This window comes from Salvelinus fontinalis, chromosome 38 (assembly GCF_029448725.1).
Source record: "Salvelinus fontinalis isolate EN_2023a chromosome 38, ASM2944872v1, whole genome shotgun sequence".
Taxonomy (NCBI): Eukaryota; Metazoa; Chordata; class Actinopteri; order Salmoniformes; family Salmonidae; genus Salvelinus; species Salvelinus fontinalis.
In genome coordinates this window covers 16,774,886-16,790,870 of record NC_074702.1, presented here as the reverse complement: position 1 = coordinate 16,790,870, position 15,985 = coordinate 16,774,886, and the positions used below count along the sequence as shown (strand labels likewise).

The 15,985-nt window shown below is 47.3% G+C and overlaps 1 protein-coding gene across 2 annotated transcripts in view; it reads right to left on the bottom strand.

The window, feature by feature from the left end:
- Positions 1-15,985, bottom strand: part of LOC129837977 (glutamate receptor ionotropic, kainate 2) — a 325,529-nt gene that overhangs the window by 117,925 nt on the left and 191,619 nt on the right. For both annotated transcript variants that reach the window (XM_055904582.1, XM_055904583.1), the window contains exons 13-14: positions 11,947-12,065; positions 8,872-9,089 (exon numbers count right to left, since the gene is read on the bottom strand). In XM_055904582.1, coding sequence (XP_055760557.1) covers positions 8,872-9,089; positions 11,947-12,065 — 337 coding nt within the window. The remainder of the gene's footprint in view (positions 1-8,871; positions 9,090-11,946; positions 12,066-15,985) is intronic.

Here is a 15,985-nt window from a genome sequence, read left to right as displayed (position 1 = left end):
CAAACAACTTTGTGATGAATTGGAACGCAGACTGCGAGCCAGGCCTAATTGTCCAACATCAGTGCCCAACCTCACTAATGCACTTGTGGCTCTTGTCCCCGCAGCAATGTTCCAACATCTAGTGGAAAGCCTTCCCAGAAGAGTGGAGGCTGTTATAGCAGCAAAGGGGGACAAACAAATATATTAATGCCCATGATTTTGTTGCCCATGATCCCTGGTTAACATTGAAAACTCAATGCCCCCTTTGCTAAAAATATTTTTTGAATAATACAAAAAGAAATAAATTAACGTGCAAAAAACCTAAATAATGGCACAAAAATGGACCACAAAAAATATGAAATACTTAGAATGCCTATTAACTGACAACAAAGTACAAATATTTAAAGATAATTTTATTCCATTACTCAACAATATGAAAGCAGATCTAACTAAATGGAATAATCTTCCCATAAATCTTACAGGCATGGCCGCCAAAGCGTTTGTATTTATTTTCGGAAATACCAATTACTAAGACATTCTTTAAAAAAAGGTCATAAAATCACTTTATACGGGCAAATACATTCATAGAATAAAAAGGAACGTTTTACATCTTCTTAAGTCTGATGGTGGTTTTATCCTTACAGACTTGGAATTGTATCAACTCGCTACCCAAGGCTTTTACTTGCGACATATAGTTAAATGCACTAAAGACGAACAATGGGTACATATTGATGATGTTTGTGCTCATCCCCAGAATCTTTTTACATGTCTATTTTCAAAGGATATGTCACGTTCCTGACCTATTTCTGTTAGTTTGTTGTATGTGTTAGTTGGTCAGGACGTGAGTTTGGGTGGGCATTCTATGTTTTCTGTTTCTATGTTGGTTTAAGGGTTGCCTGGTATGGCTCTTAATTAGAGGCAGGTGTTTTGCGTTTTCCTCTAATTGAGAGTCATATTTAGGTAGGTTGTTTCACAGTGTTTGTTGTGGGTGGTTGTCTCCTGTGTCAGTGTTTGTCGCACCATACGGGACTGTTCGGTTTGTTTTGTACATCGTCATTTTGTGTAGTCTATTTTCCCTGTTCGTGCGTTCTTCGTATTTAATGTTGTCCAGGTCTGTCTACTCCGTTTGTTGTTTTGTTAGTTTATAGTGAAGTTCGTGTTTTCGTCTTTTCTTTAAATAAATTATGTATTCACAACCCGCTGCACCTTGGTTCAATCACTACTCCTCCTCTTCGGTTGTAGAGGAGGAGGACTACCGTTACAGGATAAAGCAAAACTTAAATGTTCTATTAACAACTTCATAGTTAAGAACACTATAACACCATGGAAGAAAATGAAACGTATTCTACAAGAACCAATACCACTTACCAAAAACACAACCTTATGGAACAATCCTTGGAGAGCTTTTCAAAATTCACCGATAAATTGGTCCACATGGAAAACTAAAGGCACAGACACTGTAAATGACTTGGTAAAAGGAAATACATTTATTTCCATGACAGAATTAAAAAGTAATTTTGGACTGGCCAATGTAGTTTCATATCCATGCAATCTAGAAGTTACATATCACAAAATGTTGATTTTAAATATCTTGGACAGCAGAGCAGCCTTAAAGGACTATTATTTGTGCCAGAACATGATGTTCATAATGATAGGGAAGACAACACCTTGCAGAGAGCAAATCCAACTGACAATCTCTTAGAAAAAAAGATCAACTATTGGAACCAATACTTAAAAAGAACTGATGTTAGCATAAGATGGAGGGAAAGTTGGAGCATAACTAACAAAATTACAGTTGACAAAATGCATGCTTAATTCAGTATAAATTAATGTATCGAATATAAGAGAGAAAATTCACACATTCTACAGCACAACAGCAGAGTCATGTCTTAAGTGTAAAACTAATAATGACTCAATAATCCATACTTTCTGGGAAGGCTATAAGGTTCGGGAAGTTGTGGGCGGAGCTACAAAGTTTGCTGTCAGAAGTATTACAATCAAACTTTTAATCCGTCTGTCTGCATATTTCAAGACATGGCATATGGGGGTGTAGTGAGATACCCGATGGGTTGGACGATTCTCTTCTCATCACTCATCTTGAAAAAAGGTATACTAAAAACGTGGACATCAATCAATCTGCCATCATTAACAAAATGGACATCTAAATGTATTATTTAAATATTGAAAGTGCTTAGGCTATGAAGAGAAACAAAATGGTGCAGTTTTAGGCCACGTGGCGAAAGTGATGCTGGAGATGGGTGTGTGTGCTAGTGGGTCTGGGTAGGGGGGATGTAGTTGATGGAGATGGGGGTGTGTGCCAGTTGGTCTGGGCTGGGGGATGTAGTTGATGGAGATGGGGGTGTGTGCTAGTGGGTCTGGGCTGGGGGATGTAGTTGATGGAGATGGGGGGGTGTGCTAGTTGGTCTGGGCAGGGGGGATGTAGTTGATGGAGATGGGGGGGTGTGCTAGTGGGTCTGGGTAGGGGTGATGTAGTTGATGGAGATGGGGGTGTGTGCTAGTTGGTCTGGGCAGGGGGGATGAAGTTGATGGAGATGGGGGTGTGTGCTAGTGGGTCTGGGTAGGGGTGATGTAGTTGATGGAGATGGGGGTGTGTGCTAGTGGGTCTGGGTAGGGGTGATGTAGTTGATGGAGATGGGGGTGTGTGCTAGTGGGTCTGGGTAGGGCTGATGTAGTTGATGGAGATGGGGGTGTGTGCTAGTGGGTCTGGGTAGGGGTGATGTAGTTGATGGAGATGGGGGTGTGTGCTAGTGGGTCTGGGTAGGGGTGATGTAGTTGATGGAGATGGGGGTGTGTGCTAGTGGGTCTGGGTAGGGGTGATGTAGTTGATGGAGATGGGGGTGTGTGCTCGTGGGTCTGGGTAGGGGTGATGTAGTTGATGGAGATGGGGGTGTGTGCTAGTTGGTCTGGGCTGGGGGATGTAGTTGATGGAGATGGGGGTGTGTGCTAGTTGGTCTGGGTAGGGGGGATGTAGTTGATGGAGGTGGGGGGGTGTGCTAGTTGGTCTGGGTAGGGGGGATGTAGTTGATGGAGGTGGGGGTGTGTGCTAGTGGGTCTGGGTAGGGGGGATGTAGTTGATGGAGGTGGGGTTGTGTGCTAGTGGGTCTGGGCTGGGGGATGTAGTTGATGGAGATGGGGGTGTGTGCTAGTTGGTCTGGGTAGGGGGGGATGTAGTTGATGGAGATGGGGGTGTGTGCTAGTTGGTCTGGGCTGGGGGATGTAGTTGATGGAGATGGGGGGTGTGTGCTAGTGGGTCTGGGTAGGGGGGGATGTAGTTGATGGAGATGGGGGTGTGTGCTAGTTGGTCTGGGCAGGGGGGATGTAGTTGATGGAGATGGGGGTGTGTGCTAGTGGGTCTGGGCAGGGGGGATGTAGTTGATGGAGATGGGGGTGTGTGCTAGTTGGTCTGGGCTGGGGGATGTAGTTGATGGAGATGGGGGTGTGTGCTAGTTGGTCTGGGCTGGGGGATGTAGTTGATGGAGATGGGGGTGTGTGCTAGTTGGTCTGGGTAGGGGGGGGATGTAGTTGATGGAGATGGGGGTGTGTGCTAGAGGGTCTGGGTAGGGGGGATGTAGTTGATGGGGGTGTGTGCTAGAGGGTCTGGGTAGGGGGGGATGTAGTTGATGGAGATGGGGGTGTGTGCTAGTGGGTCTGGGTAGGGGGGATGTAGTTGATGGGGGTGTGTGCTAGAGGGTCTGGGTAGGGGGGATGTAGTTGATGGGGGTGTGTGCTAGAGGGTCTGGGTAGGGGGGGATGTAGTTGATGGAGATGGGGGTGTGTGCTAGAGGGTCTGGGTAGGGGGGATGTAGTTGATGGGGGTGTGTGCTAGTTGGTCTGGGCTGGGGGGATGTAGTTGATGGAGATGGGGGTGTGTGCTAGTGGGTCTGGGTAGGGGTGATGTAGTTGATGGAGATGGGGGTGTGTGCTAGTGGGTAAGGGTAGGGGGGGGTGTAATTAATGGAGATCGGGGTGTGTGCTAGTTGGTCTGGGCTGGGGGATGTAGTTGATGGAGATTGGGGTGTGTGCTAGTGGGTCTGGGTAGGGGGGGATGTAGTTGATGGAGGTGGGGGGGTGTGCTAGTGGGTCTGGGTAGGGGGGATGTAGTTGATGGAGATGGGGATGTGTGCTAGTTGGTCTGGGTAGGGGGGATGTAGTTGATGGAGATGGGGGTGTGTGCCAGTTGGTCTGGGTAGGGGGGATGTAGTTGATGGAGATGGGGGTGTGTGCTAGTTGGTCTGGGTAGGGGTGATGTAGTTGATGGAGATGGGGGTGTGTGCTAGTGGGTAAGGGTAGGGGGGGGTGTAATTAATGGAGATCGGGGTGTGTGCTAGTTGGTCTGGGCTGGGGGATGTAGTTGATGGAGATGGGGGTGTGTGCTAGTGGGTCTGGGTAGGGGGGGATGTAGTTGATGGAGGTGGGGGGGTGTGCTAGTGGGTCTGGGTAGGGGGGATGTAGTTGATGGAGATGGGGATGTGTGCTCGTGGGTCTGGGTAGGGGTGATGTAGTTGATGGAGATGGGGGTGTGTGCTAGTTGGTCTGGGTAGGGGGGATGTAGTTGATGGAGATGGGGGTGTGTGCTAGTTGGTCTGGGCAGGGGGGATGTAGTTGATGGAGATGGGGGTGTGTGCTAGTGGGTCTGGGCTGGGGTATGTAGTTGATGGAGATGGGGGTGTGTGCTAGTGGGTCTGGGTAGGGGGGGATGTAGTTGATGGAGATGGGGGGGTGTGCTAGAGGGTCTGGGCTGGGGGATGTAGTTGATGGAGATGGGGGGTGTGTGCTAGAGGGTCTGGGTAGGGGGGGATGTAGTTGATGGAGATGGGGGTGTGTGCTAGAGGGTCTGGGTAGGGGGGATGTAGTTGATGGAGATGGGGGTGTGTGCTAGTGGGTCTGGTAGGGGGGGATGTAGTTGATGGAGATGGGGGGTGTGTGCTAGAGGGTCTGGGTAGGGGGGGATGTAGTTGATGGAGATGGGGGTGTGTGCTAGAGGGTCTGGGTAGGGGGGATGTAGTTGATGGGGGTGTGTGCTAGAGGGTCTGGGTAGGGGGGGATGTAGTTGATGGAGATGGGGGTGTGTGCTAGTTGGTCTGGGCTGGGGGATGTAGTTGATGGAGATGGGGGTGTGTGCTAGTGGGTCTGGGCTGGGGGATGTAGTTGATGGAGATGGGGGTGTGTGCTAGTGGGTCTGGGTAGGGGGGATGTAGTTGATGGAGATGGGGGTGTGTGCTAGTGGGTCTGGGCTGGGGGATGTAGTTGATGGAGATGGGGGTGTGTGCTAGTGGGTCTGGGTAGGGGGGATGTAGTTGATGGAGATGGGGGTGTGTGCCAGTTGGTCTGGGTAGGGGGGATGTAGTTGATGGAGATGGGGGTGTGTGCTAGTTGGTCTGGGTAGGGGTGATGTAGTTGATGGAGATGGGGGTGTGTGCTAGTGGGTAAGGGTAGGGGGGGTGTAATTAATGGAGATCGGGGTGTGTGCTAGTTGGTCTGGGCTGGGGGATGTAGTTGATGGAGATGGGGGTGTGTGCTAGTGGGTCTGGGTAGGGGGGGATGTAGTTGATGGAGGTGGGGGGGTGTGCTAGTGGGTCTGGGTAGGGGGGATGTAGTTGATGGAGATGGGGATGTGTGCTCGTGGGTCTGGGTAGGGGTGATGTAGTTGATGGAGATGGGGGTGTGTGCTAGTTGGTCTGGGTAGGGGGGATGTAGTTGATGGAGATGGGGGTGTGTGCTAGTTGGTCTGGGCAGGGGGGATGTAGTTGATGGAGATGGGGGTGTGTGCTAGTGGGTCTGGGCTGGGGTATGTAGTTGATGGAGATGGGGGTGTGTGCTAGTGGGTCTGGGTAGGGGGGGATGTAGTTGATGGAGATGGGGGGGTGTGCTAGAGGGTCTGGGCTGGGGGATGTAGTTGATGGAGATGGGGTGTGTGTGCTAGAGGGTCTGGGTAGGGGGGGATGTAGTTGATGGAGATGGGGGTGTGTGCTAGAGGGTCTGGGTAGGGGGGATGTAGTTGATGGAGATGGGGGTGTGTGCTAGTGGGTCTGGGAAGGGGGGGATGTAGTTGATGGAGATGGGGGGTGTGTGCTAGAGGGTCTGGGTAGGGGGGGATTTAGTTGATGGAGATGGGGGTGTGTGCTAGAGGGTCTGGGTAGGGGGGATGTAGTTGATGGGGGTGTGTGCTAGAGGGTCTGGGTAGGGGGGGATGTAGTTGATGGAGATGGGGGTGTGTGCTAGTTGGTCTGGGCTGGGGGATGTAGTTGATGGAGATGGGGGTGTGTGCTAGTGGGTCTGGGCTGGGGGATGTAGTTGATGGAGATGGGGGTGTGTGCTAGTGGGTCTGGGTAAGGGGGATGTAGTTGATGGAGATGGGGGTGTGTGCTAGTGGGTCTAGGCACGGGGGATGTAGTTGATGGAGATGGGGGTGTGTGCTAGTGGGTCTGGGTAGGGGGGATGTAGTTGATGGAGATGGGGGTGTGTGCTAGTGGGTCTGGGTAGGGGGGGATGTAGTTGATGGAGGTGGGGGGTGCGCTAGTGGGTCTGGGTAGGGGTGATGTAGTTGATGGAGATGGGGGTGTGTGCTAGTTGGTCTGGGCTGGGGGATGTAGTTGATGGAGTTAGGGGGGTGTGCTAGTTGGTCTGGGTAGGGGGGATGTAGTTGATGGAGATGGGGGTGTGTGCTAGTGGGTCTGGGTAGGGGGGATGTAGTTGATGGAGATGGGGGTGTGTGCTAGTGGGTCTGGGCTGGGGGATGTAGTTGAAGGAGATGGGGGTGTGTGCTAGTGGGTCTGGGTAGGGGGTGATGTAGTTGATGGAGATGGGGGTGTGTGCTAGTGGGTCTGGGCTGGGGTATGTAGTTGATGGAGATGGGGGTGTGTGCTAGTGGGTCTGGGTAGGGGGGGTGTAGTTGATGGAGATGGGGGTGTGTGCTAGTTGGTCTGGGCAGGGGGTATGTAGTTGATGGAGATGGGGGTGTGTGCTAGTGGGTCTGGGCTGGGGTATGTAGTTGATGGAGATGGGGGGTGTGTGCTAGTGGGTCTGGGCTGGGGGATGTAGTTGATGGAGATGGGGGTGTGTGCTAGTGGGTCTGGGCTGGGGGATGTAGTTGATGGAGATGGGGGTGTGTGCTCGTGGGTCTGGGTAGGGGGGATGTAGTTGATGTTTGTATGATGTTGTCATTTGTATGTGTATGTTTTGTATTATAAAAGCAATAAGGACACACGATGGCTGTCTGAATGTCTGCAGTACGGAAAACAATGCTGAATCCATGAGGACTCAATCACTTTGGTAAAAACATCCATCTATCCATCAATCCATCAATCAATCAATCAATCAAACAGTAACCTAGGTCTATGAGGGTACAATAGAATCATGCCTTTCAGAGAAACGGTCCTTCAGTCGGCTCCTCTACATCTCTAGATAGAATCCATCTGATGACCAGATGACTCTAAAATTCACACAGTGAAAGAGATTATTTGACCTCCTGTGCCACTCTTCCGAACACACATGGGTGGTAAACAAGAAAAGAGAAGAACAGAGTGACGCACAAGCTAAAATCTGAAATATTTTGGATGTTGGCAACAAACAAAAATGTAACTGAAAAATTATTGAAGCAAAACAAAGTATTGTTCAAATCAAATCAAATTGTATTTGCCCATGCGCCGAATACAACAGGTGTAAACATTTCACTGTAAGGTCTACACCTGCTGTATTCAGCGCATGTGACAAATACAATTGGATTTGATTTGAACAATACTTTGCTTTGTTTTAATAATTTTTCAATTACATTTTTCTTTGTAATTGTTGCAGTGGGATGTCAGCATAAGTAACCTTCTTCACCAGAACAGACTGTATGTGCTCCCTCATGCCAACTGTTGTTTTCAGTCATTTGTTACGGAATGGTAGAAATACTGTTTAAAGATTCACTGTCACCGTGCCATATTAGCTACAGTAATTAACTGGTGTATGCGTATGTGTGTGTGTGTGTGTGTGTGTGTGTTTTTGCGTACACACAAATGTGTATATCTGTTAAAGAGAGAGAGAGAGTATGCATGTGTTTTCATGTGTGTGTATCTTTTGAGAATGTGTTCACACACCACACACACAGAGCTGATAAAAATGAGGTGAAAATAAAGAAACACCAGAAGCCATAAAGATCCATTGCAGCAGTCTGAGAGAGACAGATTTTCCCTCCATCTGGCATAGAGCTGTCCGTGCATAGCGGCGGTGGGGATACGATACGAGAGACAAACAGTGCAGAATAATCAGAGAGACACAGCAGGGAGATCTTGTGAGAATACTGTAGAATACCCTAAAACACTGCTGGCTTAATAAGATACCCTTGATACGCTGCAGTGATTCCACATGATCAACCACTGAGGGGATTGGAGAGGAGAGGAGAGAGCTGGCGAGAATGAACGCATAGAAAGGCTATACTTTATTATAAACCGGGTGGTTCGAGTCCTGAATGCTGATTGGCTGAAAGCCATGGTATCTCAGACATTATACCACGGGTATGACAAAACATTTATTTTTACTGTTATAACTACGTTGGTAAATAGTTTATAATAGCAATAAGGCACCTCGGGCTTTGTGACATATGGCCAATATACCACAGCTACGGGCTGTATCCAGGCACCAGGCACTCCGCATTGCGTCCTGCTAAGAACATTACTTAGTCGTGGTATATTGGCCATATACCAAACCTCCTCGGGCCTTATTACTTAAATATACAGTACTGTATCTGTAAAACACGCTGCAGCCAACCAATTGATGTGTCCTCGTACAGTAGATGCACAAATACATGGAGTGATTGCTTGATGGACTGGCTGATAGATGAATAGACTGATAGATGGACAGTATGGCTCCATGTCGTATGTGACCCACCTTGAAGAAGGTCATGGTGGATCCCTCCTCCACCACTCCATACTCTATCCTGGTCTGCTTGGCCAGGTCGTCAGCTGAGTCGATGGGCGACTCCATCCTCTCCACAGTGAGGAAGGCAGCCAGGTTGGCCGTGTAAGAGGAGATGATTATCAGGGTGAAGAACCACCAGATGCCTCCTACGATCCTGGTGGACAGGGCTTTGGGCATTAACTCAGAGCCTGGTCGGGGGCGAGAGGAGAGGAGCAGAGAGAGGGGTCAGCCCCGGCAGGGTCCTGGAGCCAAGAGGAGATACCCAGCAACAACCACCAGAGGAACAGCCAGAGGACCAGGGCCAGCCCAGACCTCGGCATCCCGCCGGGTCACAGACAACACGCACATGCACACACACTTGCACGCACGCACAAACGCACATACACACACACTCTGGGCATCTAGGGCGGCAGTGCATGGTTGGCCCTGTGATGCGCATCCGGCCACATGGTGGCAGTTTGAATCAGGCTTTTACTGTGTGCTCTGGCTGCATATTATTTTAGCATTCACTCACACTGGAGCAAACTGTTGATACACCAAAGCTTCTCCTCTTTTGAGGTGCTTCGTCTGAAATCATTTAATCAAAATCCCTAGATAGTTGACTTACATCTGACTCAAAATGTCTGCATGTAGATGGTTAGTTTCCATGCTATATGCTATTCAGAACTTTTGCCTTTTAGTGTGTTCTTGAGGGGCCTGTGTGAGTGGGTGGAGTGAGGTCTTCCTCTTGGGGCGTTGATTGAGGTCTGACTGGGCAGTGAGAAGATCATTCTCCTCTAGTAGCTCAAGGCAATTTAAAGCTGCGATCTCGCACATTCACTCAAAGGTGATGAACTGTGGGAAAGATAGGAGCATAAGAACTCCTTAGGTGAGACTCAATCTCCCACTCATCTCACTTTGCCTCTGCAGTGCCTCTTATAACTTTCTCCCAGTCCGGGCAGTGAGCCGTCACTCAGGGAGAAATATGGTGAGAGAAAAGAGACCTGACAGCCTTGTCCAGTAACATCTGAATTCATGCCCAAAGCCCTGTCCACCAGAGAGAGAGAGAGAGAGAGAAAAAGCGAGAGAGAGAGAGCACTGTGGAGGGGAACAAAGAGAGACACACTGTACTCAACCCGCTCCGCACATCCACCCTCACATCCTCTCAACCCCCACTCTCACATGTCTCTTCCCATATCTCCTCTCACTCTCCCTGATTCTCCTCACCCCCCCCCCCACCCACCCACCCCCACCAGCCAGACACACAGTGTAACATGATTCAACAGCCACACGATCATTACCCCGGATGCCACTGCTCATTGGTCAAAGCACTCAAATTAGGAAAAAAAGACAAAAGACACAGTAGCAAGACACATGACATGACCAGAAAAAGCTTTGTGATCAGTGGAACAACACTGTATACCAGCTCAGAGACCTTACCCCGTTGAGGCCATTCAATACTATGCTTCCGACTGCCCGGGAGCGGAGCGCGTCAGAGCCAAAGCAACTGAACCTGGTTGGGGCTGACTGTCATGTACCCAAGGTAACGTCATGTCCAAACTGCACATCCCACAGTTTTCTGGGGGCGGGGCCAAGCCGCGGGAGCAGGGGAGCCTCTCTACAGTGTAGGCCAGCGTGGTCGTCACAGAGACGCCATGCAGGCAGGCACAGTGTGCTCCTCTGTCTCAGTCTTGTCCCCCAAAACCCTTCTGCCCTACAGCCACATCTTCTCAACTACAGGACTAAACACCGTTACATTGACAGGTACAGTATATTCTACAGCATACTTTACTACATCAGATACCCTGACAGACCCTTGACACGCTTATGAAAACATTCCAGCAAGCTCTAGAATATCCATTACACATTTAACATGGCCCATACAGAAGATAACATTTCTCAAGCCATGGTGCATCTTTAACCTGTGCAATATGTAGAATTGTCTAACACATACAGAGGGCAAAAACCTACCCAAATGGGTAACTTCTTTATACCCACCTGCACATGGTGGATAAGAGTCCCAAGAGTTCTAACCGTAACATTTTGTCAATTTCCATTTGTAATATTTTCTTAAAACTTACTCTTACAAATCACAGAATACAAATCTATAACAATTATACCTGCAAAAGAATCACTCAATCAACTTCATTTAAATTAAGGCTTGCATGCTAACTCATTGCATGCAACCAGCCATCAACAACGGCCAGGAAAAAAGAATTCTCCAAACGATTCATATCTGGGCAGAACTTTGCTTAGGAAAGTCAGTCCCCTCTATGTTCCATTGCATGGTCCAGATCAGATGCAGGGCAGAACCAAGCTGTTTTAACCTGCAGACTTTCCTGTCATCATCGCTACCTTAACCAACTTTCAAAGATGTTGCCTTACTCAGGGAAGGTATACAAAATATGTATTACAATATGCAACATATCTCGTCTTGGCATGCAGTCTCAGTCGATATTACAAGTATAAATGAAATCATTCCATTTCATTTCATGTGATGCCGTACTGCAGTTCCTTTTGTTTTGTTTTGCTTTTCTCAATCTAAAGACGCAGACACTAGTTGAGAAGATATGGCATCGGTTTGGCAGAATGAAACAAAACCAGACTGAGGCAGGCTAAGAGACAGCACACTGTTTTAACTCTCCTTCTCATTCTCTCTCTGCACCTAGCTCTTTACCTTCTGGCACATGGGGGATAGGACTTACATGTTCTGGAACCTGTGGGGAAGGGAGGGAGGCAGGTGGGGTGGGGACAGAGGAGGGGTACAGTAGATGGGAGATAGGAGAGGGTGGGAGATCATGCAGGAACAGGGAGGAAAACACCTGGCTCTCCTATCCTCATTCACAATCAACCAATCACGCTCATCATTCATAATCTCAAGATCCCACCCAGCCAATCCACACCATACTGTTGACAGACAGACGCAACCAAACCAGTCAGTCAGTCCGCTTCCAGCTACATGCACAGAGGCCCCCATGCATGGTCGTGGGCCTGGTTAAGAGCAAGTTTGTACCCCCAGGACAATAGTGGGATGTGTGCTAAAGGGGGGCAGGCAGAGGCGTCTACCTTGCTGCATGAGAGCTCCAACTCCGAACCAGAAACTATTTAGCAGGGTGAAATTGTTTTCCACTACATCTGAGTCGGGGTTGCAGGGGTGGGGGTTATACCACTCGTAGGGACTAAACCTGTGGCAATCGACAGAGAGCACACACATACACACGTTTATTTCACTTGTGTTCAGCACTAATAGAACAGACAGACAGTGTTACAGACCAATACTGGCTTGACTTGGCTTACCTGGAGAGACAGGGAAGAGAAACAAAAGTTAGTTAGTCATTGATCACAACAACAATATGTGATACATTTGCATCTTCATATTGGGAAAATATACCACATATATTGCCCTACAAGGTAACGCTAGAAATTGTTATTGTGCGCTAATATATTTTAGTTGTTGTTAGGACAATTAATCAATTAGAGTGTAACATGTCGGTTAAACGAACAAAAGCTGACAAACAACTAGATGACGTACACCATCACTTTATATGTCACTTAGGTCAGCTTTGTTATTATCTCTTCAACTGTATCATCTCAACTAGATGACGTACACCATCACTTTATATGTCACTTAGGTCTGCTTTGTTATTATCTCTTTGACTGTATCATCTCAACTAGATGACGTACACCATCACTTTATATGTCCCTCAGGTCTGCTTTGTTATTATCTCTTCAACTGTATCATCTCAACTAGATGACAGATGAAGTATTTAAACAGCCCTGGGGACTGTGGAACGTCTTCTCACCACTTGTCAGCCCAAAACACACTACTCACATTGACATGCTCATATCAAAGACAAATTACTCCAGAATTTAATCGATGGGATCAGAAAATAATTTAAATGTCACTTGAGAAAAGCACTAATAATCCTTCTAATCTACAGATGGCATTAACATTCAACACATCAAATAGTTCATTCCCATCATGCCTGCCTGTCTGCCTGTCTGTCTGACTGCCTGACTGTCTGCCTGTCTACCTGTCTGCCTGACTGTCTGCCTGTCTGTCTGACTGCCTGACTATCTGCCTGTCTGTCTGTCTGTCTGTCTGTGCTGTGCGGTACTCACTCCCACTCACTCCGCTCTGCTCCAACTTCAGCTCAGCTCACTCCTCAAGCAAAGAGATTTCCCATTTATTCACGTTAAATAAAAGTGACATTACATTAGTAAAGGTTGATTGGGCTACAATTAAGCATCCCGACCCCATTTGGTTTGTGCTGTAGTTGTGGAATCGTAGGAGCAATATCTTAAGCCAAGCCTCCTTTTCCCCTGGTTGAAGTATATGACTAATCACATTGAATAGTCGATGCATGTATTCTGTGGACTTGACTCTCTAGAAACGTTTAAATTCCCCAAATTCCAAATTCCACAATAATATCCAATGGAAAGAAATTTGGTTTTGCATACAAATAATTAAACAGCAGACAATCAGCATGGTTACTTGTCAGGTTGGTATCATTTTTTTTTCTTGGTGGCTTAGATATTAAGTTATATATTGGTGACAGCATTAAGACATATTACAGTATTGATATTATGACAGCATCAGAACATGCACCATGTCATGAATAATGGGCTTGGTCATTATAATGTGGTTAGTGCACGCTCCCTATCCCCCATGTCACACTCAAGGGGTTATTCTAGTCCAGCTCCAAGACCGCTGAACGTCCTTTAGATCCCACCATTCCTTGCTTTAACACAATCCTTGGCCCTAAATCAATCTGTCTACTCAATTTGCCCCAGATTTGCTTGCTTGTCAGTTTGCAATTCCAAATTAAGTTCATGTGAACTGTGACCTTGGCAAGACCTATGTGACTAGTGACTGGTGCCCCCGGCTGGACCCCCTTAGTGGAGATCTCTCTGAGCAAAGCCAATTACCACACGCCAGGAACACGGATGAGAACACGGATGAGCCAGCTTGTCATCCTACATCTGTAGCTGGCCTGAGGAGAGGGTGGGGTAAGAGGCGGGAGTTACCTCACTGCGGTGGGAATACTAAAACATTCCCATCGCCGTACGAGGAGAACCACTAGCAGCAGCTTAACCTGCCTCTGAAGGTGGCGCTGCCCGGCCACTCCGTCGGCCCCATCCCGTTCAGTTAGCTGTCACTTTGATCCAATTACACCGCCCTTATGTTATCTCAGGTCATCAGAGCCGCAGAGGGAGAAACTTTGAGTAAGGTCACCGCTGAGCGGAGAGAGAGGAAGAGGGAGAGAGATAACCACAGATAGACGGGCGGGAGGGTGGAGGGCAGACAGGCAGGCAAGAAGGGAACAGCAGCAGAGAAGAAACAATGTCAGGCTTTTATCATTTTATAGGGTCATCCTGCTGAAAACTCAACAGATGATACACCTGATAACACCAATGTCAGGGAAGAAGAATGAACACAGAGAGAGGGCTAGAAAGGGGCCGTTGCTGGTCTAGTCTCTTCAATTCTAAATGACTGGGGAAAAGACATGGCTATATATCTCTATAGGCTTTATATGAACCTACCAAGCAATCAACAGCATTATAATGGGGCTGTTGCCGTAGACTATTCCATACGGATTGGAAAAACAAACCTTGCAACCAATCAGAAAAGCTCAGTCAAATGCTGTTGTTTGCTTCTATTTCCAGGATGATAAAAAATCTATATCTGTAGTGTAGCATTGAGAGGCCGACAAATTGTTTTACATGGGGCTTTTGAGAGCATACTGAGACTCTCATTGTAGTAATGGAGGAGAAATGCAGAAGAGTCTAATAGAAATTCCATTACATCCGTTCCCCCTCTACAAATGTAGAATAAGGGATGGGAAATGTGCCTGTTATATGAGCATGTTGTAACATGTTGCAGTTAACGAAGCAGACAGTGTTAGACTGTGTATTGAACATATGATATACTCTGTTTCACAGTAACACAAACGAAGGAGAAACTGTATTATATTGAGGCCGTCTTCTATCCACCAAGAATGTGACAACAAGATGTAACAATAGTAGGAGACTACATAATTAAAAGATTGGCCGACAGAAAGAGAGAGAATCCTGCATAAATGTTTGGATAAATTGTTGACGATAAGCGAGCTCATTCGCTCCTCTGCAAGTTTTTATCTTTTTAAATTTCATTTGATAAGGAGGAGGCAGGAAATTAGATTCCCCCAAACTGTAACAAGGCGATAATGCACAGAGATGGTGTGGAGGAGGTGGGATGTACGATAGAGACTGTTTCAGATGTTTCATTTCATCACCTACATAACAAAGGAAGAAGGAACAGTGTAGGAAAGATATTAGAGGAAAACAACAACAATAACGCCTAACACAACAACATCAGCTGGTGATATGAGAAGGGTAACTTATTAAATCATGTAAATAAAGTAATGTTGTGGTTTTCCAACCTTATCCTGACAGTGTTTCTAAATATGGCACGTAGATCAGTTTGCCTAGGGGAAGCCTAAACCAGTCCTTATAATGTCACCATACCATACAGCATTCACACACGCACACACACACACACACACACACACACACACACACACACACACACACACACACACACACACACACACACACACACACACACACACACACACACACACACACACACACACACACACACACACACACACACACACACACACACACACACACACACACACACACAGTAGCATAAACCCCCTGACACATGCAAAACACACACACACAAGCATACATAGATAAAATGTGTACACACACATATATATGTACAGTTAGCTTAGTTACCTTTCCAGAGAACGACTGAGGTTTGTGCCACTACACTGTACAGTACATGCATGCTAGCGAAGCCCTACCATGCCTAGTGTCTAAACAGAGGGAAAGGGATATTTTAACACTTACCCAACAACACTTACTTACTGTGATCATTTAAAAAGATAGGTGCATATTCTGAACCAACTTAGATGACAGTTGCAGCGTTTTATTCTCTTGTGTGATCATATCGCCAGTAACATTGGAAAACACACGTATTAACTGTAAAACTATTGGATGTACAACTCAAAGAGTTACGTTCCCCAAAAGTTTTAGAGTTAACATCAACTTTTCT